At 54.0% G+C, this 25,306-nt stretch overlaps 1 protein-coding gene across 2 annotated transcripts; it reads right to left on the bottom strand.

Moving 5' to 3' along the window:
• Positions 1 to 1,736: 1,736 nt before the first annotated feature.
• TRPV3 (transient receptor potential cation channel subfamily V member 3) lies at positions 1,737 to 24,804 on the bottom strand. Of its 2 annotated transcripts, none has more exons than XM_041000612.1 (17): positions 24,679 to 24,804; positions 19,558 to 19,662; positions 19,354 to 19,440; positions 17,921 to 18,075; positions 17,123 to 17,299; positions 16,429 to 16,569; positions 14,749 to 15,029; positions 13,447 to 13,623; positions 12,459 to 12,617; positions 11,626 to 11,727; positions 10,680 to 10,753; positions 6,879 to 7,044; positions 6,685 to 6,751; positions 5,152 to 5,426; positions 3,493 to 3,605; positions 2,094 to 2,173; positions 1,737 to 1,838 (listed from the first exon to the last, which is right to left on the bottom strand). In XM_041000612.1, the coding sequence occupies exons 1-17, from the start codon at positions 24,795 to 24,797 to the stop codon at positions 1,741 to 1,743; spliced, it is 2,376 nt and encodes a 791-aa protein (XP_040856546.1). In that variant the 5' UTR covers positions 24,798 to 24,804; the 3' UTR covers positions 1,737 to 1,740. The 2 variants fall into 2 exon arrangements, with proteins under 2 accessions (XP_040856546.1, XP_040856547.1); XM_041000613.1 differs by having other exon boundaries at positions 1,737 to 1,835.
• Between the last annotated feature and the right edge of the window lie 502 nt (positions 24,805 to 25,306).

The following is a 25,306-nucleotide window of genomic DNA, read 5'->3' as shown; positions in this document are numbered from 1 at the left end:
GCCAGCCATGCAATAGATCTGGCCTGAGTTCCTGGATCCTGGTGTCAGCTCCAGCCTGGAGCCACTATTCAAGCATTTGAAGTGAGAACCAGGGCCCAGCACAATGGCTAGCAGCTAAAGTCCTCACCTTGAACGCAGTGAGATCCCATATGGGCGCCGATTCTAATCCTGGCAGCCCCACTTCCCATCCAGCTTCCTACTTGTGGCCTGGGAAAGCAGTTGAGGATGGCCCAAAGGACCCTGCACCCATGTGGGAGACCCAGAAGAAGCTCCTGGCTCCTGGCTTCGGATTAGCTCAGCTCCAATTATTGTGGCCACTTGAGGAATAAATCATCAGACAGAAGATCTTCCTCTCTGTCTCTCCTCCTCTCTGTATATCTGCCTTTCCAACAAAAATAAATAAGTCTTAAAAAAAAAAAAAAAAAAGAGCAAACCAGCAGATAGGAGTCCTCTATCTCAACCTCTCAAATAAATAAATTTTAAAATGTGAAATTAAAAATTAACTCATGGTGACCATCTTGATCATTTCCCTTCTAAACCACCCCCCCCACCCCCGCCCCGGCCCCTCAGAGAAACAGAGGTAGAGTGGATTTGTGCTTGTCTAGGCTCTGGTCACCAGAAAAAAAAAAAATTTCCCCATTCCATTTCACCTCTGCCCCAAACTGAGTAATCATAGCGACAGCACACCAGAGGAAGAAGATCTAAAAATAAGCCCCGAGTCTTGGCCAATGTTCCTCTCTCACGAGCCTTCCCCTTCCGCTTCGAATTCACAGTTCACAAAAGCACTTACTACCAGTGCCATTTCAAGTATTTTGTTAGGCATCCCCTCAAAAGAAGTACTGACAGCCACCAGTAATCTCTGAGATTCGAGGGCATATATAGAGTAGCTGCTGTTTTTGTTTCAGAGGAAGCCATGATCCCTGCAAGGCACCACAGGGAGATGGGGACACGGAGCCAAGCCCTTTCACCCAGATCCCAGCCTGCAGGCAGGTCCCACCCACGGGTCTCCTGTGAACTTTTGTGTGTGTGAAGAAAAGCCTTTTGTCCTTGCCCAACCACCCTGAGGCCAGGCTTCTAACACTTCTATCCAGCCCCCAAGCCCAAAACCCTGTATCTCAGTTTTTTTAAAGTCACATTCTTCATCTGAAGTAATTTTCATTCAAAACTGAAATGTCTTTTCTCTACTGAACATAAACTCCTGTGTTAATCATGCTACTTGAAAAAAAAAGAATCTCCCTTGGTCTAAGACATCCGGAGCCCCAAGTTTCTTTCCAAGGGTGGCTTCCTGTTTCCTGAAGTTTCTAGAAGGTTGTTTCCAGAACTCACTCCCCTCCTCCCGCAGGACATCCAGCTCTACTCAGTTCAAGCACCCTGCACGTCCTGAGACAGAATCAAAAGTTTCCCATGAATTCAAGCAACCCAAGCACAGTGGGTGGGTGTCCGTGGAGTACCTGGGCTGGGGTCATGATTAGGAGAGACAGAGTCGCTGGCAGCAGGAAGATTCCGACCCTGGCCTCCAGGCCCCGCCTCTTCCCGCCCCCACTCCCCACCCCCCACTTACTGACCTACGATGGTAAAACCAGGGACTTCACCCAGAACTTCAGGACACTCCCACAGCCAGGACCAGTGGCCATGGGTGTACTTTGCCAATTAACAAAACTCCAGGGTGTTGCCCACTCAGACCAACTGACAAGGGCCTCTCAGTCCAGCCCTAGCTCACACCAGCTCAGGGCTCCGCTTCTATACCGAGGTTTCTGGAAATTCCTCTATTTCATCAAACGCATTCAGAGTGGTTTTGCTATTGCTCCTGGAAGAATCTTGAATCTTGTTGAGGTCTGCTGTAAAAAATAATAATCCAAGTATTTCAGAATCTTGACTATTTATGCATGCTGTGTCTGATGTGTTATGGCACCACCCACTTTTTAGAAGTTTTCCAACTAAGCTTGTGAAATTGTCCCAGCTGGGAAAGACTTGAGAACCAACAGAGGGCAACCCTCTTGTGTCACAGAGGGAGAGAAGCCAGGACCCTCAAACTTGATTGGCCCAAGGTCACACCAACCAGACTAGACCCCATAATGCTTTGCAGCAGTTACCTGTCCGTTTGATAGGCCCCGGATCCTCGTTCAGGAAGGAGACATGTGTTTTCCATTCAGTCCACTTCACCTCATTAATCCTGCAAGAGTAACTATTATTCTCACTTCTTGGCAACCGCATCTCATTAAACACAAGTAAATGGAGCAACATTTGGATTTTCTGGCTTCTTTTTTTTAAATATTTATTTTGTTTATTTGAAAGGCAGAGTTGCAGAGAGAGTCTTCCAGGCTGGTTCACTCCCCAAATGGCTGCAATGGCTGGGGCTGAACTAGGCTGAAGCCAGGAACCAGGAGCTTCCAGTGGGTTTCCCACATGAGGGCAAGGGGCCTAAGCATTTGGGTTACCTTCCACTGCTTTCCCGGGCTGGATTGGAAGTGGAACAGCTGGGACTCCAACTAGCACCCACGTGGGACCCCAGGCTTGCAGGCAGCAGCTTAACCTATTACACCACAATGCTGGGCTGGATAATCTTTCTAAGTAGTTCTCCTTCTGTCCACTCCAGGGATCAAGATCCTGACTGTCAGTGTTTGAAATTTGCCTAGATGCCCATTTTCCTAAGCCTCGTGGATCTTTTTAGCTCTCAGTGACTCCGAAATCCTAGAAGTTGCTCCTACAGGCATAAAGTGTCTATCTTTAGACATCACACTTGCCATGCTCAGAGAGAACCACGTTAGAGGAAGATGTGAAGGCTAAAAGTATGGAAGTTCGGGGCTGGTATTGTGGCATAGTAGGTAAAGCCTCCTACTGTAACATTGATATCCCATATGGGTACAGTTCAAGTCTCAGCTGCTACACTCCCAATCCAGCTCCCAGCTCATGTGCCTGGGAAGGCAGCAGAAGATAGTCCAAGTATTTAGGCCCCTGAACCCATGTTCAAAAAAAGTTCCTGACTCCTGGGTTCAGCCTGGCCCAGTCTTGGTCTTTGAGGCCATTTGGGGAGTAAGCCAGAGGGTACAAGATCTCTCTCACACACACACTCTCTCTCTCCCCTCCTTCTCAGTCACTATGCCTTTCAAATGAAGAAAATAAATCATGCAAAAGAAAACCAGCTATCTCACTTCCACTTGCCAATGGTAAAGGCTCCACATCCACAGCTGTTAAAACCCACGCAGGACAGACAGAACAGAGAGGGTCAGGTTGGTCAATGCTTGCAAAGCCAGACCCTGGATAGGGAGAAGCTGCTAAGGCACCCCCACAGGGACAGAAGGGGAGAGCAGAGTGGGCCATTCCCCTTTCCCTCTCAGGAAGCTCCAGCACCCTTGCCTTAGAGCCTGTGACCCATAACAGTCAATTCCACCTTCTACGAAGACCCAAGTCAGAGGCTGTGTTTACAGCAAGCGAGTGGTGATACCTTCTTGACTGCCTCTACTCACCCCCAAGACCCATGTCCTCAGTTACCTCAGACACAGCCGGAAATCGTCCTCGGCCACTTTACACAATTCCCCCATGCGGAATCTGCTCCTCAGCCATTCTGGCAGCATCTTCTCAAACTCCAAGATTGTCCTGGCTCTCTGGGGATATTAAACAAGCCTTGGCAGGTTGCTCAGAGTCATAGAGCACAGCTCTATGTCAGGTGCATGCTTAATGCATACAGCCTGAGGGTTCAGTGAATCCGAAGAAGGCAAAATTGAAAAACAAAATGTTTGGAGAAGACATACAAAATGCTTTAGGAACCACATAAGGTCTCCAGAAGCTCAGGGCCCTTGTAATACTGAGATTCTGTAATCCCACAGAGGAAGATTCAGACATGGTGGAGTCCCACCCAGACTTGGAAACCCCTGACAGCTTTCCTGGACATAACCTGTCCTGTCTCTCCTGAGCAGTATGCACAAACTAATGAAGTTACCTTCATAACTAGACACTTCCTTGTGCCCATCAAAGATTTTCTCAGAGCCAGTGCTGTGTCTCAAACAGGTTAAGCTGCCACCTGTGACACTGGCATCCCATATGAGTGCTGGTTCAAGTCCCAGCTGCTCCACTTCTGATCCAGCTCCCTGCTAAGACTGTAGAAAAGCAGCAGATGGACCAAGAACCTGAACCTTTGCCACTCCTGTGGGAGACCCACAGGAATCGAAGTATCTGATTTCAGCTAGCCTAGCAGTTGTGGCCATTTGAAAAGTGGATCAGTGGATCTCTCTCTCTCTCTCTCTTTCTGTGTGTGTGTGTGTGTGTATAAATCTGCTTTTCAAATAATATTTTTCTGTTTTATTTTCTAATTTTTATTTAAAGGAGTTACAGAGAAAGACAGAGAGATTTTCCCACGGGTTCACTCCCCAAATGGCTACAATGGCCTGAGCTGAGCCAATCCAAAGCCAGGAGCCAGGAGCATTTTCAAGGCCACATGGATGCAAGGTCCCAAGGACTTGGACCATCCTCTGCTATTTTCCCATGCCATAAGCAGAAAGCTGGATCAGAAGTGGGAGCAGCCAGGACTTGAACTAGTGTGCATATGGGATGCTAGCAGCATAGGTGAAAGCTTAGCCTACTGTGCCATGGTGCCAGTCCCTAAACAATTTTCCTACCTGCATTGCTCTCCATGTATCTTCACTCTGCCCTGTGGGGCCCCTGAAGGGAGATGCTCCCTCCTTCATAGGCAACTAAGCAATTATCTGCCAAAGCTCTCACCTTCTTCCAGCCCCAGTTCCAACAACCTGTGAGGCGCAGCCTCCAGTCCTCCCTATAGACCCACCAGACGGACTGGCAGCCGCAGCAGGTGAGCAGTGTGAAGGCAGGACTGAGTAGTGTTGAACCATCACCTTCATTGTCCCAGATCCTATACTCCTGTTAACATAGCCTAAGGTCACCCCTCCACACCCCCCAATCACCAAAGTCACGTCTGAGCGGAGCTCCTCCATTAGCTAGGGTCTCTCTCACACACAGGCTGTTGAACCATGCTTCCTAGCCCCTCACTCAAAGACCCCAAAGAGGTCTGGTCAATCACAAGGGGGCATAATACGCAGCTTCCCAAGCCCTGCCCCAGCCCCACCAGTGCAGCGGTTGTCAGTGACTGGGTGCTGAGCTGAGTCCCCAGGGTGGGAGGGGGAGAGCTTTACTCACCTGAAGGCGCCAGATGCGCTCACTCTCCTTGGAGACGTTCTCCACCGTCTCCCCCATGAGGGCGATGAGCATGTTGAGGAGGAGGACAAAAGTGAGGATGACATAGGTGATGAGCAGGAATAGAAAGAGAATGGGGTACTTGGAGTTCTGCCGGATGTTCAGGTCACCCAGGCCTATGGTGAGTTTGAAGAGCTCCAGCACCGCGTCCCCAAAGCTGCCATAGGAGCTGCAGTCCTTGTCGTCCTGGGAGCACTTCTCAATCAGAGATGCCAGGGCTGGGGGGACAGGACAGGATGGGTTCCCATGAGCCTCTCCGCCTGGCTCACTGTCCCCACAGACTCATGCACACTCGGACATGCACCCACACAAACCCACAATGCAAGCCTGTGGCCTCTTGCTCTCTGGCAACTCACACCCATCTCCAGCCTCAGGTCCCACAGAGCCTGTCCCAGGTGGGGTTCCCTGCCCTGACTTCCTGCAGAGCCATTCTCACCCAGTAAAGCTCCCTCCCTCCTCCACCTCACAATTTGGTCCTTGGTCACTCACAGCCCAGCAGAGTTGCTCATTATAATCTGTGTGTGTGAGTGTGTGTTGAGTGTATGTGTATGCATGCATGTGCACTTGCCCTGGCCCCCACGTTCATCTTGAAGCTCCTGTATGCCTGACAATTTAAGACCCTGAGTTTCCTCCCAATGCTATGTTGTGAGTTCTACTTTAGCGAGATTTCACTTTTCTCTCCTTTCCCATATACCACCGTAACAGTCCATTGCTGAATGTCTGAGTGGGAGGTGGGTGGATGGATGGATGGATGGACGGGTGGAAGGATGGATGGACAAATTATTGAGTAATAAAATGAATGGATGAATAAATGATCTGACAGAGGAGAAAATAAATAAGCAAATTTTCCACTCCATAAAAGCTTCAGACTGCTTGCTTTTGAAGGCCAACATTCACAGGGAAAGAAAAGGGAAGAGGAGACAACTGGTTTGGGAGCAACATCTGCTCTGCACACACAGTTAGGAATAAAACTGGCCTGTGCTGTTCTCTGTTATAAATGGGGTGATTTGAAAGGGGTGGGCTCCAGCGGCCAGGTCCTCGGCAGGTCAGAGGCGCTCACAAAGTTCTCTGAGGTAAAGTACAACCTGAAGGGCAAAGGAAGGTATTGCAACGCATTTCCTTGTCCCTACTTTGCAAAGACCATCAGTCAGCATTAGTCCCCCCAACTGCAAAAAAGAGGGTCCAAAGCACCTGCCAAGGCTTTCTCAGGCTTCTTGGGATTATAAAAGTCAGGGAGGCATGTGGGAGTGGACTGAACGGGGAAGAGCGACAGGCTCAAGTCTTCGAGCCTCAGTTACTTTGTAGTGGCGGAAGAGGGGGAGAAGGTCATTGAGAGAAATCAATAAACAACACCTGGAAAACACCCCATGGGCAGGTGACAGAGTCTTTGTGAAGGCTGCTGTGTGCTTTTGTCATTTCAACTTTGGAAAAGTGCTTTCACATGTACGGGAGTCAAGACAATCACACATCAATTACCTACTCCAAATCCAAGTAAGAACACGATATAGACAAACAAGAACTTCAGGACATCATGCAAAATGACCTGTGAGAAACAAGGCACAATGGAAGCGTAAGCCTTGAGCACATGCCTGCGGCCTGCCAGTCCCACGTCTCCCTGCCCTCACTCGGCCTTCATCAGGCCGTCCTCCCTGGCCCTTCACCCAACGCACCTTCTGGATCATGACACTGTACATGCCCATGGACTGGAACCCCCGCGTGTAGTAGAGCATGTTCGCCCAGCCCAGGGCCATGGCCAGCACGAGGCAGGCGAGGTACTCTTTGTAGGCAAACAAGTACAAGAAGACAGAGAGTATCACAAGCACAGCTTGGACAAAACTGTTCAGGAGACACAGGAGACAAGGGCCTTACTTAATTCTGCTCCACATCAGGGCAGAGACATCCAAACCCCAGGCCTCCCTTGAACCTCTGAACCGTCACCCCAGAGGCTAATGTTGAAAAGACAGGGACAGCAGCCTCAGACTCACTTGACTGGGTTTCAACTTCAGCCCTACCAACTGCACGAAAGATGGGAATCGGGGTCCATGGTGGGAAGGTAGCAGCTGACATGGATGCTTTGAAAAATAAATCAAGAAACCCAGCTTCCCAGGAGATTCTTCCCAGGAAGCCACAGTTTTAAATCACTCACATGATTTCTGAATCCCAAATCGATTTGAGGGCCTCCCAGGTAGACCAAGGAGATAGAGAAAGACTGCATTTTTAACCAAAATGACAAGAGCTACCAACATCTATACTTGAAGGTCAATAATAGCAGTCTCCCAAAGCATACCCTCTTTTATTCAAGAAAAATTAATTTTCATTTGAAAGGCAGAGAGAGTGCAAGAGAGAGAGAAAGAGAGAGAGAGAGAGAGAGAGGTTTTCCACCTGCTAGTTCACCCTCCAAACACGTACAGCAGCGGGGACTGGGTCAGGTCAAAGCTAGAAACATCAACAACTAGGTCTCCCACATGGGTGGCAGGGACCCAAGCACTTGAATCAACACCTATGGCCTCCCAGGGTGTGCCCTCACAGGACGCTGGAAGTGGAACTGGGGTTCAAACCCAAGTATTCTGACATGAGACATGGAGTTCCGAGGGACAGCATAACCACTGTACCAAATATCGGCCTCTCTTAATCTTTTCAACAAAATAGGATACGTGCTAAGTGAAAAAAACACAATCATAATAAGACAAACACTATAGGACTCCCCTTATGGGAGATACCAGATTAGGCAAACTCATAGAGAAAGAAGCAGAAGGGAAAGGGGCGTGGAGGCTGCTGGTTCCCAGGTGTAGGCCATCAGGTTTGCATGACACAAAGAGTTATTGCACACATGTGCTTTAAAATGGCAGTGTTCCAGACCCTGTAGGAGAGCATAAGAAGCAAGGCAAGGAGCAGCCTAAGCCGTGACAGGTTACAGTACCCGCTGGCATATATGTGGGTCAGGTCTGGGGACAGACCAGTCTGGGCTAACATATAACACCCACTGGCAGATTTGAGAGCCAGCAAAGGGGGCAGGAGAAGCCAGATCAGGCCGCAACACCAGCCAGTCCACATTAGGACTGGGATAGCAATCAGATTGGGCTGGGACAGGCTGCAGTACCCACCAACAGGAGCTGGAACAGGGTGCAAACTAGACTGGGCCAGGTGACACAAAAAGATAGCAGAAGCTCGGGTGAGGCGAGACATGTCAAACTTGGCCAAGCGGGGGCCAGGCACATAAATCCCATGGATAAGTGATCCGACAGGGGTAGGGTAGATTTGGCTCCAGTCATGAGGCCCACATGTGTGGTGGGGGATGGATTTCTGAGCCTCTAGGACAGGGAAAGAGGTGGAGTGTGGGTCACTTGGTCCGGATCCCAGAGCCCCCTTTTAGGGGGACATTGGTTCCATGAAGCCCGGAGTTGGGAATCTGGCAGGGCTTAGATCTCCTAATCTGGGTCTCAGGGCCCACGTAATAGATGGGTATCAAATTTGTGAGCCCCAGAGGTGGAGAAGCTGGTGATGCTTGGGATATCTGTTCCAGCTTCTTGGACTCGCCAGCAGGAACATGCCCTACGCTATGAAATAGGTGGAGCAGCAGACAGGCCCTGCTGTAAAATGGAGAATAAGGCAGCACATTTGGTGCTGTGGCAGCAAAACAGAACTAACTGGACAACAACCCCAAACAAACAATGACAACAAATAATTTTGGTGAATGGAACTAATGGACATTGGAAGGGCGACATCATCCTCGGATCAGTGAAATTGGCAGCATTCCAGAACTATCCAAACCACTTGGACGGAACCCTTGGAATATGTACACATTGAGACTCTGGGTTGATATGAAGTGGTGGTTCCTCATTCCTGGGTACTGGGACGTGTGGAAAGTCATGAGCAGTTTTCCCCTTTTTTTCTCCCTTTCCTCCAGTAACAACAAGAAGAAATAGCAAATTTGGAAGCAACAAATTCACCCAATTTTCCCTAAACCTTGATCCTTTCCACCCTGATCAACCATGTGATCATTATTTTTTTTAAATAATAAATTATTTAAGAGGAAAAAAATGGCAGCGTTCATGCAGTATGCATTTCACCACTGAAAATTTTTGAAGCAGCAGATGAACGGGATGGGTTCCAAGACCCTCCTTGCTCAAGATCTTCTGGGAAAGGGTGTGGGCTTTGCATAGAAACTACACACATCCACCCTCGCCCTTGAAATCACCTCTAGATTACTTCTGATGCTTAATACAAGGTGAATACAAGCTAGCAAGCCATGCTATGTGGTTCTAGGAATAAGGACAAAGACAAAATGTCCATGCATGCTCAGCACAGAAATAATTTTTTTTCAAATATTTTCCATCTTTAGTTGATCAAACCCATGGATACAGAATGCCTGCCCCAAACATTCAAGAACAAAATGCGTTCCTACACACATCTAAAAACCTCCCTCTTGCCTGTCACATCTGGCAGTTTCCACCATTAAAGACCTAGCTTAAGCAGGGACACAGCTGAGATAAATATATATGTATATAGACATGGAACAGAATTTCATCTTCTTCCATGCCCACAAGAGAAGATTACACATGGGGGGTTCTCTGGATGAAAAGCAGGGACTGTTTCTCTCGGTAGTAGAACCCTCAAACTTCCTCAAAGAAAATACTGCACCTTCCCTAACCATTTCCTGCCGTGCCTGGGTGCCTCACCTGCTCACAAGGACAAAGAACTGTGTCCATGTGCAAGGCAGGATCATACTTAATAAACACGGGCATGTGTAAGCATCAGGGTGAGACTCGGACTCTTACACACTACTCAGGGCTCACAGGAGACACCTGGGCAACGCTACAGTCTCCATCCCAAGCTCCCAGACCCATTCCGGCCCCACCCTTCCCCATGGCAGCAGTGTCAGGTCAGCCCCTGCTCATCTCCAGATGGTTCATGTGAGCCTTGGACATCTGCTGACCATGACCTCATGCAGACAGCTGCTGAGCTGGGCTTTCCGCCCAGCACTCATGGCACGATCCTGCACCAGCTTGCAAAGCCAATGACAAGGAGGCTAGAGACTGGGCACCACTGAAGTCACTGTGACTGTGAATGACTCACACCCTTGTTCCCAGGAGCTTGAGTGCAGTCTAAACTGGAAACTCAAAAAGATTTCCCAAGCACATGCCAGTCTCCATCTACCCTGGCAGCCTCTGCCCAGCCAGGCCACAGAAGACGCTGCCCTGCAACGTGCCTTTATGAAACAGTCGACTGCTAAGGCTCCTCATGCTTCCACGTGGGGCACATGGGGTCAGCCACCCATCTGCCACCAGCCAATAGACACAGCCCTCAGGCTCTCTGACCCTCTCTACAGTCATCTCTTCCTAGCAGGCAAGGAGGAAAGGCCTGGAACAAGGACTGGGACACAGTGACGTGCTGTAGAGGAACGTGGCAGCCACCACACAGGACCCTCGCCCTACCTGTGAGCTGGTGACCAAGCAGACAGACCTACTTACAAGACAAAGTGAAACCAGGCATCCGACAGGATGGACTGCAGGTCCGAAGGTCTCAGAAGGAAGATGGCAATGCCCTATAGCCAGGGAGGAAGGAAAAGCAACTGTGCTCTCTGTGCCCCCTCCCACTTAGGGGTCCAGGAAGGGGTGTCTCCCCAGGACCATGACACAGGGAGGCCCAGGCAGGACCCAGGGTAAGGGTACATGGCAGGGAACCTGTGCCAGAATCTGCATGGCCACACTACCACTACAGCCACCTGCCATCCCCTAAACACAGCCATTTGCCAACCTCAGAGCCTTTGTGCATACTCTTCACCACACCCACTCTGTGACCTCTGCATCCCTGGATAATTCATACCCAATCCCACCCTAACCCCTGCCTCCAAGCCTTGCCTATCTTCCCCTATTCCCAGACAAAAAGCTATCTCCCTTACTTTACAAATCCAACTTTGGGCCCTTTTCAGAGTCTGCCTTAAATCTGTATGTTTGTGTCTAGGCTGTGTCCCCACCCAATTATAAGCTCCAGGTTGGCAGAGTCCCTTCATTCCTATCACTTCTGCCTGCCCCCACATAAAGAAGATGCTCAGAAGGTACCTTTTGGTTGACCGGTTGGATGGATGTGTGCACAGATTAAAAGAGAGACATGTGGAGAGTTGTTTGGACCGAGGTGGGAAGGATGGTGAGAATGAACGGGGAAGGGGCGCTAGAATGGATGAGTGACAGCTGAGTGCGCTGCTGGGTTGATGAGAATAGGCAGGTGATTGGTGGCAAGAGTATGGGCACTGAGAAGCTGGTGGGTGGTGGGCAGATGGGCAAAGGGGTAGATGGGGGAAGAAGGTAGGACAGGCCATCCTGTTCATTTATTTCCATATTCTAATGAGAAACCCATATTCAAAAGAAGCCTGCCTGGAGCCCTGTGTCAGCCTGATCGGCTGAGTGGCCCCCTCACCTCTTTCACAGAGATGCACGTGGCCCAGATAAGCACGAACATCCTCCCCAACAGCTGCAGCCACCCCATCTTGTGTGTCAAGGCCAAGGGGTGCGGGAGAGCCTGGGGAAGAAGGAAAGCGGATGGTGAAGAGAGGGCTCAGTACCAGCTCTGGAGGGCCAGTGACTCCTGCCGAATGCTCAAGCTACACCGAGGCTGGCATGTAAGCTGATCTCTGGAGTAAGTGACAAGAGGAGTAGCAGCCCCTTCCCTGCCCCTGTCTTCTCCAGCCACGAAAGGAACCAGAATTCCCCAGTAAGGAGTGCAATCCCACAACCCAGACATTTAGCACTGCCACCTGGCACAGCTGAACAAGGTGCACACTTGAGCTGGCCCAGGGGACTGGCAGGCGAGCTGGTCCATGCCACCACCCTTACCTCCCACTTCCTATGGTCCCCACCCCACAAACACGCACTCCGTCCTGGATTGACAGAGGGCCTGCGGGGAGCCCAGGGCTCCTAATTCTACAATTCACTGCAGACTCCGCATTCAGTTCCTACAGACTTCAAGGCAAGGGCAGCCAAACCCTTCCCCCACCCAGTCCCATTTAGATGTTTATAACCTCCTTCACAGGCCACACAATTCAATGTAGTACATTGAATTTTGTCTGGGCAGGGCCAGATCAAACAAGCAGGCAGGCTGGATGTTCTCCCAGCACCACCCTGCAGGCCTAAGGGATGAGACCCCCAGAGGGTCCCTCTCTGGACCTCAGCTTCCTTCATGTACACAGAGGGCAGCTCCAAGATCCTCAGGCTCTGAGCCCAGGGCCCCTCCCACCGTGAGCCCACACGCACCTCCTCCTCCCTGGGGCGGTAGTAGGAGACGAGCGTCAGGGTGATGTTGTAGAAGAAATAGAAACAGAAAGACAGAAAGAACATGTACTTGGCGAACTTCTTCCACTTCATGTGCAGCAGCGTGTGCAGCGGCTCCAGGGTCAGCATCTCGTGCCGGTTCTGGGGGCAAGAAGGGCAAGAAGGGCACAGCGACTGGCACGGTGGGCATGGGCTTACAGGGAGACAGGAAGACAACACCCGGGAGGGTGGAGGGAGCTCCGTGGAGGAGGCACCAGCAGGAACTGGTTTGGCTGGAAAGGCTGGGGGTGGGGGGTGACCCCTAGATCCTGAGACTCCCTTCTGGAACACGTGGACCAGGGAGCCTGTGGCCTATGACAGGTGCAGGTGATGCAGCAGGGACCCAGCTAGCAGGGGGGATGGCCGAGGGGGCAGCCCCTGTAACAGCCTCCCAGTGAGGCCACCATGAGCAACCAGGGAGAGCCTGGACAAAGCAGGCTCTCGGCAGCCTGATTCTTGGGGAAACACAGAGGATATAGGCTGAGCCGGCCACTTTACTGCCCCTCCTCCTTCCTCATCTCCAGCTGTGCTCACCTCCCCTCTCTGGCCTCCTCCAAGAAGGCCCTCCTGATGGCTCCACCTGTGTACTCGCTGGCCCCATTCAGGACGACAGTTGAAGAAAGGATTCTGAGCCCAGGCACACAGACAGGACTAACAGGAATAACCTCCTTACCCACACATGCCTACACCCAAAGGGCTCAGGAAAACCCCAGCTTGGGGGTCCACAGTCTGAGGTCAAGCAGGGACAGCTGAGCCCAGCAGCTCCCCTCAGCCCCACCCTTCCCGTGCCCAGCTATGCCCACTAAGACTAGGAGTGGGAGACAAGCGGTGCCATACGGCCAGCAGCCCCAGGCATGCTCCCCCGCCCCAGCCCCAGCACCCTCTGACCCCTGGCCTGGGGGCCTGCCCTCGCTCCACCCAGGAGACCCACGTCAATGTTGGTGTTGTAGACAATGATTTCCAGCACGGAGTTGTCAGTTGTGGTGTCCACATTGGTGAGGTCATAGAGCGAGGAGGACACGGGCCCATAAGCCCAGTCGGTGAACTTCCTGGACAGGCCCCGCAGCGGCTTCTCTTTGATCTCACGGCCAAGGATGGACTTCAGGATCTGGGATTGGGACAGGAAATGACATCAACGCTGTGTTGGCCTGCCAGGGAAGCAGACCAGTGGAGGAGCTTTCCAAATGGCCTGTGTAGAAGACAGCGGACCCCAGAACGAGGCAGGTGTCTCCCACCAGGCGTGGTGGCCACCCTGTCATCTAGAACACACGAACGTGCTGGGCCATGCTTGGTGTAGGACACCAGGGACAGCAGCATGCAGGGGAGGGGCCTTTGGAGGAGGCATGACCTGCATCACACACTGAGTCTCCTGTGAACCTGCGGGAGGCCCGCACTGGGGGAGACGGGCACGTAATTCTCTGTGGCAGCCATGCTCCACCCCTTCTCCCTACAAGAGCTACAAAAGGCCTTTTGTGCAGCCCTGGCCTGACCTCAAGGACAGCAGCCAAGGGCTTCAGGACAGCTGATCACGGAGCTGGAGGTTGGGGAGCACGGTGGGGAATGATTGAAGTTGGCATAACTGCTCAGTAGCCGCCACCTACCCCCTCCTGCTGCCTCCCAGGAGCCATAGCATAGCCCACTGCAAGAGCTAAGAAATAAAGGCGGCCACAGAGTAGACTTAGAGGCCCAATCTTCCCCCAGGAAGAAGAACCTGGGTCTTGATCTTGACTTCTGACCAAGTCATGACTGCAGTCACTGACAGGCAGCTGAGCCCAGGATGGCCCAAGGCTCCCTCGAGGTCCTCCAGCCCTGCACACCAGGCACCCTGGGTCCCATGCAGCTGCTCTCTGCCAAGGACATGGCTCCAAACATTTGCTTGGCTGGGGAAGGACAGCCCATTGGCTCTGGACTCCCATCCTTCTAAGAAAATCCAAGGCCCGAGGGCTTGACACTAAGCCTCCACGTAAGTGCCTCATCCCCCAAGAATGTGCAGTCACAATGCACTTGGAACATAACATCACCTGGGCCCCTAAGCTCCCTTAGGCTGATGCCAACCAGAGGCTCCCAGGGTAAGAGACAGAAGCAAAGAGAATCAGGGGGAAGGGCTGAGCAGGTCCTCAGCCCTTATTCCACTGTGCTGTGCTGTGAGCTGTCACTCAGAGCAAACCCACCCCGCCCACCGCTGCCCAGAGTAAGAATAGTTCATCACCCCCACCCCGCCCCCGGGGCCCACCTCGGCCTTGCCCATCTTGGCGGCCAGCTGCAGCGGCGTGAGGCCGTCGTGGTTGCGCATGGTCTCCAGCTCCCAGCTGCCACTCCGCAGCAGGATCCTGTCATACATGTGCTTCACGAAGTCGTTCTGCGTCTTGAAGTCCTCGGCCACCGTCACCAGCGCGTGCAGAATGTTGTTCCCGCGGGAGTCCTGAGAGGTGATGTCCGTCTGCTCGTTCTCCATCAGCAGCTGCACGATCTCGGGCTGGTTGGTGCAGGCTGCCAGGGCCAGCGGCGTCTCGCCTGAGGGAGGGGCTTGGTTCTCTCACAGGCCACAGGCAGCAGCCCCGAGCCCCAGGAGCAGGGCCCACAGCCTATTTCCTGCCTGTCTCCCCACTATGCAGGGGGAAGCCTGAAGCTAGCTCACTAGCCTCCTGGCTGATCCATCTCCTCCCAGCTTCCACCCTGGCTCACCAACACTGCCCAGCTCAGCCACAGACAAAATGCCCACCCTAGTCAAAATCCCCGACTCCCTTTCCTTTGACTTGGTATCTTTTCAACAGCACCTGTCATTTTCAACAAATTTGCCCATAATACCTAATAGCACTTAGGGCCTCTCTCTTCCCAGCCTAGGAATGGAAGTGCCATGAGGGCAGGGAGCTTTGTACCTGCACAATGCAGACTGCACATGTGCCTGTTAGGAAAAGAGAAGGAGCTGGCCTGGGGAGCGGCGGCTTCAGCCAACATTTGCACTGTCGGATTCCCATATCGGAGCGGCTGCTCTGCTTGCAATCCAGCCCTCTTCTTTGGGAAAGCAGCAGACTATGGCCCAAGTACTAGAGCCTCTGTCACCCACGTGGGAGACCTGGACGGAGTTACTGGGTTCCGTCTTCAGCATGGTGCAGACCTGCCTGTTGCAGCCATTTGGGGAGAGAACCGACAGACTAAAGATTCGCTCTCTCTCACTCTCTCTTTCTTTTTTAAAAAAGATTTATTTGTTTTTATCGGAAAGGCAGATACACAAAGAGGAGGAGAGACAGAGAGGAAAATCTTCTGTCCTGAGCCAATCTGAAGCCAGGAGCCAGGAGCTGTTCCGGGTCTCCCATGCGGGTGCAGGGTCCCAAGGCTTTGGGCCGTCCTGGATTGCTTTCCCAGGCCACAAGCAGGGAGCTGGATGGGAAGCGGGGCCACCAGGATTAGAACTGGCGCCCATATGGGTTCCCAGCGCATGCAAGGAAAGGACTTTAAACACTAGGCTATCACACCCGGCCCATCTCTCTTCTTTCTCTCTCTTCCTCTCTCTCCTTCCCTGTCTCCCTCTCCAGGTTAGTTTTAGAATTGACCACATTTTACTCAGGCATTACTATTTTCTGTCAGGAGCATCCTAACCATAACATTTGGAGCCCAGAACTTGTCTGTCAGTTTTTTGCTCCTGACTCCCTGAGAGGCCCGACACACAGGCCATAGCGGGGGAACCCAGCCACCCCACTGCCTCACCTGGGAAGAGGGACTCTCTCTTTGTCCCCCTGTTACTCAACACCAGAGACAGCTCCTTCCCCAGCAACCCTGCCTCTCTCTGGCTGGTCTCCCACCGTGGCCCTCCCCTGCCGCCCGGGCTCTGCCCGCTGCGACCTCGGGCCACCCTGCAAGGGCGTCTCCCCGCTCGGGGTCCCCACGCCGGCGTGCCAGCGGCGGCACCCACCGAAATAGAAGCCTTCGTGCTGGTACTTGGGGTTGAAAAAGACCCCCTTGGCGTGCGCGTTGACGTCGGCGCCGGCCTCGATGAGCACGGCGGTGATGTCTCTCTGCCGCCGCTCGATGGCGATGTTCAGCGCCGTCTGGCCTGCGGGGAGGCGGAGAGGCTCTCAGCACAGGGCAAGGACCCACATCGCCTAGTGGGTGGGCCCCAGGACTGCCTGGGAGCCCTAAGGAGGGTAGGGGATGGCTGGGGTGGCAATGATTCCATGGGGCTGCCTGAGAAGAGCCAATATAAATGGCCCTACCCACAGGGAGAGTGGACCAGGCACACCCAAGCTAGCCCAGCAACAAGAGGTAGCTTGGAGTAAAAAGGAAAAGACAGGGAGAAACTGAGAAAGGAAAGAGTAAGGACTGATAGCCAAGGCAACAGAGGCTACGTACGGTAGCCACCAGTTGACAGTCATATATTCACTCAATCAGAATATGCAAAATCAATGTCTTTCGGTAAAACCCTAAGAATGCCAGGGCATTGGCTGTAGCCACCAGACTCCAGCAATCCCCAAAGGAACCCTGTGGCTGCAAATACTGTAGAGAAGACAGGAGGGATCAGACAGGGCCTGAGAAGGGAGAAGGATCAGGACAGGCAAGCTGGAGACCCTGGGCTGAACCTCCCTGCCAGGCCCTGCGACCCCCACTACCTTCGTACGCCTCCTCCGTGTACTCGGCGTTGATGAACCTGTCCAGGATGTCATTCTCCTGGGCGAAGGTGAGCAGGATGCGCACGATCTCCTTGGTGTTGGCGTTGATGTTGAGCAGGGCCTTCATCAGGCAGGTCTTGCCCGTGTCCGAGGCTGTCAGCTTGTGCATGAGGAAGTCTGTGGGCAGCCGAGCAGCGTGCAGCTACAGCAGGGCCCGGCTGCCCTCACCCTCCCAGTCTCACCTCTGGGTGCTGCGCCCATGCTGCACCCCTCACCGAGCCCCACTCTCCAGCCCTCCTGCCCTGTCTGCAGCCTTCTAGCTGGACTGTGGGACTTGTCCTTCAGAAGAGATGTGTCCCTCTGTACCTTCTCACCATGCCCTGGTGCTGCCAGCCCCTTCCTCCCAAGCCTACCAACACAGCCCAGCTGTTTCCCCTCCACCAGCCACTGCCTCCTCCAGGGCAGCTAAAGCTCCAGCCATCCTCCAAGTTACCCCAGGGCAAATAGCACCACCAGCCGCCTCCCTCTGCCTCTCCTCCCTGTCACCCCTCTCCCCACATCTCACTGCCTAAAGAACTCTCCAGAATGGCTCCCCTCCCCCAGCTCTACTGGTCCAGCAGCCTTCCCCAGCTTAACCCTACCTTCCTGTGGCCACATTAGCCAATGATCCTCCTCTGTCTAGACCCTTCCATAGCTCTCCACGGCCCTCAGAATCTAGTTCAAAGTCCCTGCACAAGCCAGCAGAATGAGGCACGGGCAGGAGGAGCCAAGCAAGGCCCTCAGCCCCCAGGAACTGACCAGGCACATCCAGGCCACGGCGCCGCCTACAGAGCTCCTGCAACTCTGCCAGCAGCTCCAGCAGCTCCTCCACGCAGCCCTCTGACACGGCCGTGAAGATGCGCTTTTTCAGCCGCTTCTTTTTCCGCCTCTGCTCCTCCTTGGCCAGGTTTGCACTAAGGCCAGAAAAGATTTCCGTCACACCAAGAGTGTGCCCCCAACTCTGTTCTCTCCCCATCTCCTACCAGAGCCATAGGGTCAACTGCAGCAGCCCCCCAGCATCTTCTGCAATGGCAATGCATCCCATGCCCACCCAGGTCCCTGTACTGTCCCAGGCTTCCCCCACCCTACCCCCTAAGCCATCCCGTTTGATTAAAATACAGATATTTGGATACACATAGTAACCATCTAGGCCCAAGCATAGGGAAATCAGAACAGAAATTTCTCTGGTATGTTTGGCATGGTTCAAATTCCATTCATGCAGTAGGTTAATCTGACCACACATCAATGTCTTTGGTCCGCACACATTCTGGCAATGTCACATTGCTGGTGTGGACACAAGCACTTTCAATTTACACAATTGTGCTTAGGCTGAAGTGCTCATGGTTGCTGTATAAATGTTTTAAAAGGAATGGAGATTTGGGTTGTACCTTTTTCTATTTTTCTGCATTTAATTTGAAAAGTGGAGAGACAGGCATCTCCCATCTGCTAGTTCATACCCACCCACCCACGCACCCACCCCACAATTCCTGAAGCAGCCAGTTTGCGGGCCAGATCAATGCTGGCGCCAGACACAAAATCTAGATCTCCTTAAAATCCAGAACTCCTCTGTGGTGCCTGCTGCCTCCTGGGGTGCGCATGAGCAGGACGCCAGAATCAAAAGCAGGACCAGGACTCCCAGATGGGAAGTGAGCGTCCCCAGGGACATGTTAGCCACTACACCAAATGCCCAGCGCATATTTTCTTCATTCCTCACAAACACATAATTGGACGTATTTATGGGGTACAACGTGATGTTGGCATGCAGGGATAAAAGTATGTAATAACCAAATGAGAGCAATTAGTGCAGCCGTCACCCCAACCGTTTATCATTTCTCTGTGATGAGAACATTGAAACCCTCTCCTGGAGCTGTCCTGGCACCCAAGATGCATGATCACCACGTGGCCATGCAGAGGGCTCCGGAACGTGTTCCCCTCGCCTGTCCAACTCCGCACCCATGAGCTAGCTTCTCCCCCAGCCCCTAGCTGCCCCCTGCCCACTCCCCATGGCTGCTAGTTCTGTCTCCACTTATGTGAGATGGACTTTTCCTGTTCTATCTGTGACAGCCTGACTTATTGCATGCCTGTCTCCACCCTCTAAGGATGGTGGTGTCTTCCTCTTTCCCACAGGGCCCTGCAGCATGACCCTGCCCCCTCAGCGGGCACAGTGGGAGGAGGGAGACAGCCAAACTCACCTGGGACTGTTGGGATTGGACGGGGTCTCTGTCACATCGTCCTGCGGGGACTGGGGGGAGTCCATGTCGTCACAGTTGCCAGAGAGGCTGCAGGCGTGGAGGGCAGAGAGAAGAGCAGGGTCGTAAAGGGATGGGGGCAGCACTCCATAGGGAGCTGGAGCTGCTGCTTGCTGGAGCCAAGGCTGCACAGGGGCTGGCACTCACCAAGGCCGGATGTTGGAGTCCATGGGCTTGGAGAAGACTGGGGGAGAGGTCTTGGCCACAGTGGGGTTGGGCTCGAAGCCTTCTATCTCCAGGAAGAAGTGTGCACTGGGGGGACAGCAAGGAAGGCTGTGAGAGCCAGGCAGGGCCTTTAGCCCTGCCAGGGAGAATGTCCACAACTCCGGGACACAGGGCCTTGCCCAGGCACTGGGAGGCTGGAGGCTGAAGCAACTTGTCCCAGGGAGGGAGGTGGCAGTGCTGGAGTCTAGACTGGATCTGGGTGACTCCTGTCATTTGAACCCAAGGATCTCTCTAGGAAGTGGTCTGGTACCAAAAGAGGGTTACCCCTGTGGTGGAGAACAGGGACCTGGAGGCAAGTTACCCCCAGGGATGCCCCACTGCCTCTTGGGAGTCAGCTCTGAAGGCAGGCCCTCCCAGGGGAGGCGGCAGGTCTGGGAGCTGTACTAGGTCCCTTTGGCTCTTGAGCGGGAGGGTAGAGGCCAGAGTAGCATCTCTGCCACCCTCTGCCCCCTCTGATCAGCACAACAAAAATGGCCAAGAACAGTTGAACTAGACCGGAAGGACTTGTGGGGCCAAAGGCAATGCCAACAACTCCTTGTCAGCAGGACAACCACTCCAGGAAGTCCAGGGGTTTGGGGCAGTCTGGAGCAGGAGGGACAAGGGTCTACTTTTTACCTGGACTGGGAGATGAAGGAGAGGAGTCCAGGGCCCCCAGAGAAAAGCAAACACTCACTGTCCAGGGACACATGGACTCCCAGAACGTAACTCCAGCCATGCAGTTGTCCCGCCCCTCCAGATGCACCCATCAACACAGAGGCGTGTACACTGGGAAACCACAATCACATACTCAGAAGGGAGCCTCCTGGTAGGGCCTGGGGTGAGGGTGCCCTTGGCTGCATACACACACACACACACACACACACACACACACACACTGCACCTGCTGCAGCACCACTCCAGGGACCACCAGGAAAGTGGACTCCAGGTGGGCAGGGTCCCAGGCACCTTTGCTAACTGCTTCCTTCCCGAGCCCCAGAGGGCTTGCCTGCCCCGCCTCCACTTCACAAGACCCCAGAAAATCTCCTGAAGGGAAGTCAGCCCCATCAAGTTCAAAAACTCGGCCAATCAGAGAAGGCATGATAGCCCCATCCTGGGAGCTGAGAGCCCTGGGGTGCAGTGTGTAGGAGGACTTGGCCTCTAGACTCCTCCCACAGTTGCTTCAGTTTTGCAGTCTGAAAGCCAAGGGACCTGATCCAACAGTGATGTCCCAGGGGTGGTCCTGGCAGGCTCTCTTGGCCCCTAGGGGCGTGTCCTCAGAAGGTGACTCTTACTAGAAGGGTGGTTATTTTAGCCAAGTCCAGCCTGACTTCAGTCCCTGCCTCCTGGCTCATTCTTCCTCTTCACCTGCTGCACCCCCACCGGCTTCCACCAGTCACCAGCCCAATGGGGCCTCTTGAACCTCCAGACTACGAGCCAAATCTGCACCTGCCCAGGAAGCTTCCTATCGCCCTTGAATTAAAGGCACCAAAACCTAACTAATGCACAGCTCCAAGGGTTGGAAGCCAGGCTGATGCAAGAATCCGATTCCTGGTGCCCTGGCTTGCAGCCTACACACCGCAATCCTCACTGCTGTACTTTTCCCTCGGGGCCAATAGGCAGCCAAACCTACTCCAGGAGTTGGCCTGCATGGGAGCTGCCGGGTTGAACCACGTTCCAGGGCAGGGTGAGCAGGAGAGACCACTGGGGCAGCCTGGGAATCTCTTGGCTCTCCTTCAGGCACACACAAGCCCGAGGCCTCGGAGCTTACCCCAGAAGGGAGAAAGCAGTCCTAGCTGACATGTGTGCCTGTCTCCTGCCTGCCAAGAAGAACCTCCTGATTTGAGCTGATCTGACCAGAAGAGAAGACAGAAGGAGAAAGCCTGGGATGAGAACCTGAAGCCTGGCTGCTCCAACCCTGCCTCCTGTGTGACACCAGGTGGTCCCGCTACCTCTCTGAGCCAGGTGTCCTCACCCACATGGATGATGGTTGGGCCACACCAGGTCACCTGCTCATCGCCTCACCCACTCCTACACCCACCTTCCCTCCTACTCCTTCACTCTGTTGGGAAGTCGGGGAGAGATGGATGGAGGAAATGTTCTTCTGGGGGCCCCATCCCCAGGGACATCAGCCGGAGCTAAGCTGTCCCAATGGCCATGTCAACATCCTTGGAGAGGACGGGAACTGGGGAGGGCTCTGAGCTCTCTGGAGTGCCAGGTACTGCGGGTCTCATGGCCTGGAGAGCAGCAGAAGAGACACCTCCCACCTAGCTGCCCCAACTCCCTGCTCCCCAGGGAAGGAAGCGGAGGGCAGAGCCTGCGGGAGAGGGTCCTGCATGGCCGGAGCATGGGATGAGAGGAGGAAGCTGGTGAGTAGTGGGCTGCACAAAACTCAGTTCCTGGCCGGGAACTTCATCCCAGGGCTAGACCAGGAGGCCCAGTCCCCTGCCTGCCCTACCTGCCCCCGCACCCAGCCATCATAAGCACGTGACAAGACCTTGGACACAGATATCCCCACGCCTGTCTGCTGCAGGTGCTGTTTATTCCTGCTCTGGCCCAGATCGAAGGGCCCCACGTGTGTGTATTGTTGCCTCCAGCAGGCGGGCAGCTCCATGCCATTTCTCTTGGCTCCCTAGCCCTCTCCTTCAGCAACCCCAAGTCTGGCCAGCAGCCTCTCTGGCCACTTGCTTTGTTCCAAGAAGTACTCACGTCCTCTGAGCCCTGCCAGTCAGCTCTACTACAGCTCCATACCCTGGGCATCCCCTTGCCCAGGGCCCAGTAAGGATACTGTGATAACAGCTACGCATAATGGGCTGAGTGCGGGGCAGGGAGTAGTGACAGCTTGGACTTCCGGCTCTCTCCCCATGCCACACACCTGGGACCTTCAACACCATCCTTTGTCTATGTTTCTTCCCTGGTCCACATGGCCCTCTTTCTTTACATATGATCTGCTCTGTCTCTACACCCAGTGCTCCACTCAGTGCAGGGAAAGAGGTCCCAATTCCAGGATCGGGGAGACTCGGGCACATGGGGACCCTCTGAGAGCCCTGGCAGGGGAGTGACCATTTCCAGAAACAAAACCGTGGGCCAAGGTTGAGCCTGCCCCAGGAGCTAAGTTTCTGAGCAAGTGCGGATGTGCTCAGCGAAAGCAGCCGGACCAGTCCTGCTGGGCAGACCCGCAGGTTTTCCTGTCCTCCATCCCAGGAGAGTGGTCCTTGCTGGCTGTGCTCCTCTCCTACCCGAAGGAGTCCAGCCTCACCCAGCCTGCACCCTCCCACCCCAGGCAATGTCTCATCTTCCTCCTTGGCCCAGTTTTCCCCAGGCACTCTGGGTTGGAGCATCCATTGGATGTCCCTGCGGCACCTGTTTCCCAACATCTCACACCTGAGCTTGGCTCGTTTCTCCTGATCTTGCCCCTTCTCCTCAGATGGGCACATATCAGAGGTGGCACTGGTGGCCGTCCAGGGGCCCTCACCAGAAGATTAAGCTGCTTGGCTCCTCCTCCTCATTCTGCCCCTCTTCCATCCGCATGGTGTGAAAACCTCTCTCTGTTCTGTCCCCTCCTCTGCCTCTCAGACTACCAGCCTCACCAGTCACCTGGGGAGTGATATTTAAGCCTAATCTCCATCCTGGGCCCAACCCCAGGCCTGGCACATGGAGCTACATGGCGTGGTAACTCAAAGCCACAGCCTAAAGGACAGCACCAAGCTAGTGTCTGGCCCAAGGGGAGGCTTGGGTTGGGACAGAGGCAGCAGGACCTCACAGACCAGCCTGTCACAGGGGTCACCCCTTGCCCCAAGACTCCGCTCCACAAAGAACAACCTCTCATGCAAATCTCCCCAAGTCACTCCCCATAAGAAAATCCACACCACCCCGGGGGTTGCCTGGGTTCTAAACCTGACCCCTGAGAGCCCTCTCCAGCAGGACTTACCTCCCCACACCAAGACTCCTCCACTCAGCCAGCCAGTGCTGCCACTGCACCAGGCTCTTTGCTGTTCCCTGCAGCACGTCTCTCTCCACATGCTGCTGCCTGGCATGCCCTTTCCCTTCCCTGCCACCTACCCAAGTCCTCTTTAGCAACACCTCCTCCTCCGTGAAACACCTGAGACTGCCCACAGGGTCAGAATGACCAGTCACTCGCGGGGCCCCACCCACTCCTTCACCCTCTCTCTTCCTCTTTCCCACTCTCTTTCTCTGGGCCTGCTCACAGTGGGTGGGTCATCTTCCTGCCTGAATCCCAGTCTTTCCATCCCAACCTGGTCCCAAGTCTGGTGCACAGGACCCTTTGGCAATGATGATTCAGAACCAACAGACAGAAGGACAACATCACACTCACCTCTGGCCGAAGAGGAGGGCTGGGATGGGGCAGAGGCGGCAGGGCAAATGGGCCAACCTATCCCAAGGGAAGCATAGCTGTGGGGGGAGGCAGCTCAGGGGCAGTGAGGGTGACCCTAGAGAAGTTCCTTCTCAGCTCCTAACACATGTCCCCAGGGGGAAACAGAATGGGCCCTGCCAACCTTGTCCAATCCCCAGGTACCCTGTGGAGTGCTAATGGCAATGACCATGGAGAAGGTTAAAAAAAAAAAACCAGGCACTGAGATGGGCAGTTGGGTGCCTCATTGATGATCCCTGTAAGCCGGTGCCATGGCTGGCAACCCCTTGGCACACAGCTGGGGTTACAGAGCTTGAGCAACCTGGCCAGGTGCCCTGTGGATGGAAGCCATGGGTGCATGCAAAAAACATATCCCATTGCAGGTCCATGCTACATGGAATGTCCGCTCACTTTTTGTCCTTGATGTCCAGCAGTCCCACTCTTCCTTCAAGAGCCTTCCTGAGTGTTCTCACCTCAATGCCCCGCTTCCTCCTCCAAAGAGACCTCCCTGATGTATTAATCATATTGATCCCTTCACCCCAAGGATGCAATGCTGCCCCCGCCCCCACTATGGCCCAGTCACACCTGGCCGCTACCACCCTTGATAAGACAGAGTCTAGGGTCCATCCAGGGTCAGGGCTCTCTGGAACAAGCACCCAGCCCCCTCCTGGCAGGCCCCAGCCTGACAGTCCTACCTCTTCTTGGTGGGGGTGACCTCAGCTGGCCTCTTGTCCGTCAGGATGGCAGGGTTCCCACTGGCAATGGTGGCTCTCCTGCCCATGAGCGGCACCATCTCCTTGGGGTGGGCATTCATGACTGGAACACAGTTGACAGGCAGCAATTCAGGGATAAGGCAAAAAGGAATGGCAGAGGGCAGCTGAGCCCTACATATCAACATTTACCCTACGTTCACAACCGCCTCCCAAAGTGGGGCACCCTCTTCCCCTTCTCAGGTCGCCAACCCTTCTCAAGAACAGGGATGCTGTCCCCACAGCTTCCCCATATGAGCCTGAGAGAGGGATCAGTTAGAAACCACCACTCCCGGGCCCTGCGCAGTGGCCTAGCAACTAAAGTCCTCGCCTTGAACGCAGCGGGATCCCATACGGGTGCCCGTTCTAAACCCGGCTGATCCACTTCCCATCCAGCTCCCTGCTTGTGGCCTGGGAAAGCAGTCCAGGATGGCCCAAAGCCTTGGGACCCTGCACCCGTGTGGGAGACCCGGAAGAGGTTCCTGGTTCCCAGCTTTGGATCGGCGCAGCACCAGCCGTTGCGGTCACTTGGGGAGTGAATCATCGGACAGAAGATCTTCCTCTCTGTCTCTCC

The sequence above is a fragment of the Ochotona curzoniae genome, unplaced genomic scaffold, assembly GCF_017591425.1.
Source record: "Ochotona curzoniae isolate NIBS_2020 unplaced genomic scaffold, NIBS_Ocur_1.0 scaffold_2453, whole genome shotgun sequence".
NCBI classification, from domain to species: Eukaryota; Metazoa; Chordata; class Mammalia; order Lagomorpha; family Ochotonidae; genus Ochotona; species Ochotona curzoniae.
The sequence above is the reverse complement of the archived record's forward strand: the minus strand, read 5'-3'. Positions and strand labels throughout refer to the sequence as shown.

Coding starts and splice junctions, on each gene's coding strand:
- TRPV3 (XM_041000612.1), bottom strand. CDS start 24,797: ATGAATGCCCACCCCAAGGAGATGGTGCCGCTCATGGGCAGGAGAGCC. Junction 19,663..24,678: donor GTCACCCCCACCAAGAAGAG/GTAGGACTGTCA, acceptor CTGTCCCCCCAG/TGCACACTTCTTCCTGGAGA. Junction 7,045..10,679: donor GCCTGGTTTCACTTTGTCTT/GTAAGTAGGTCT, acceptor TCTCCTGAACAG/TTTTGTCCAAGCTGTGCTTG.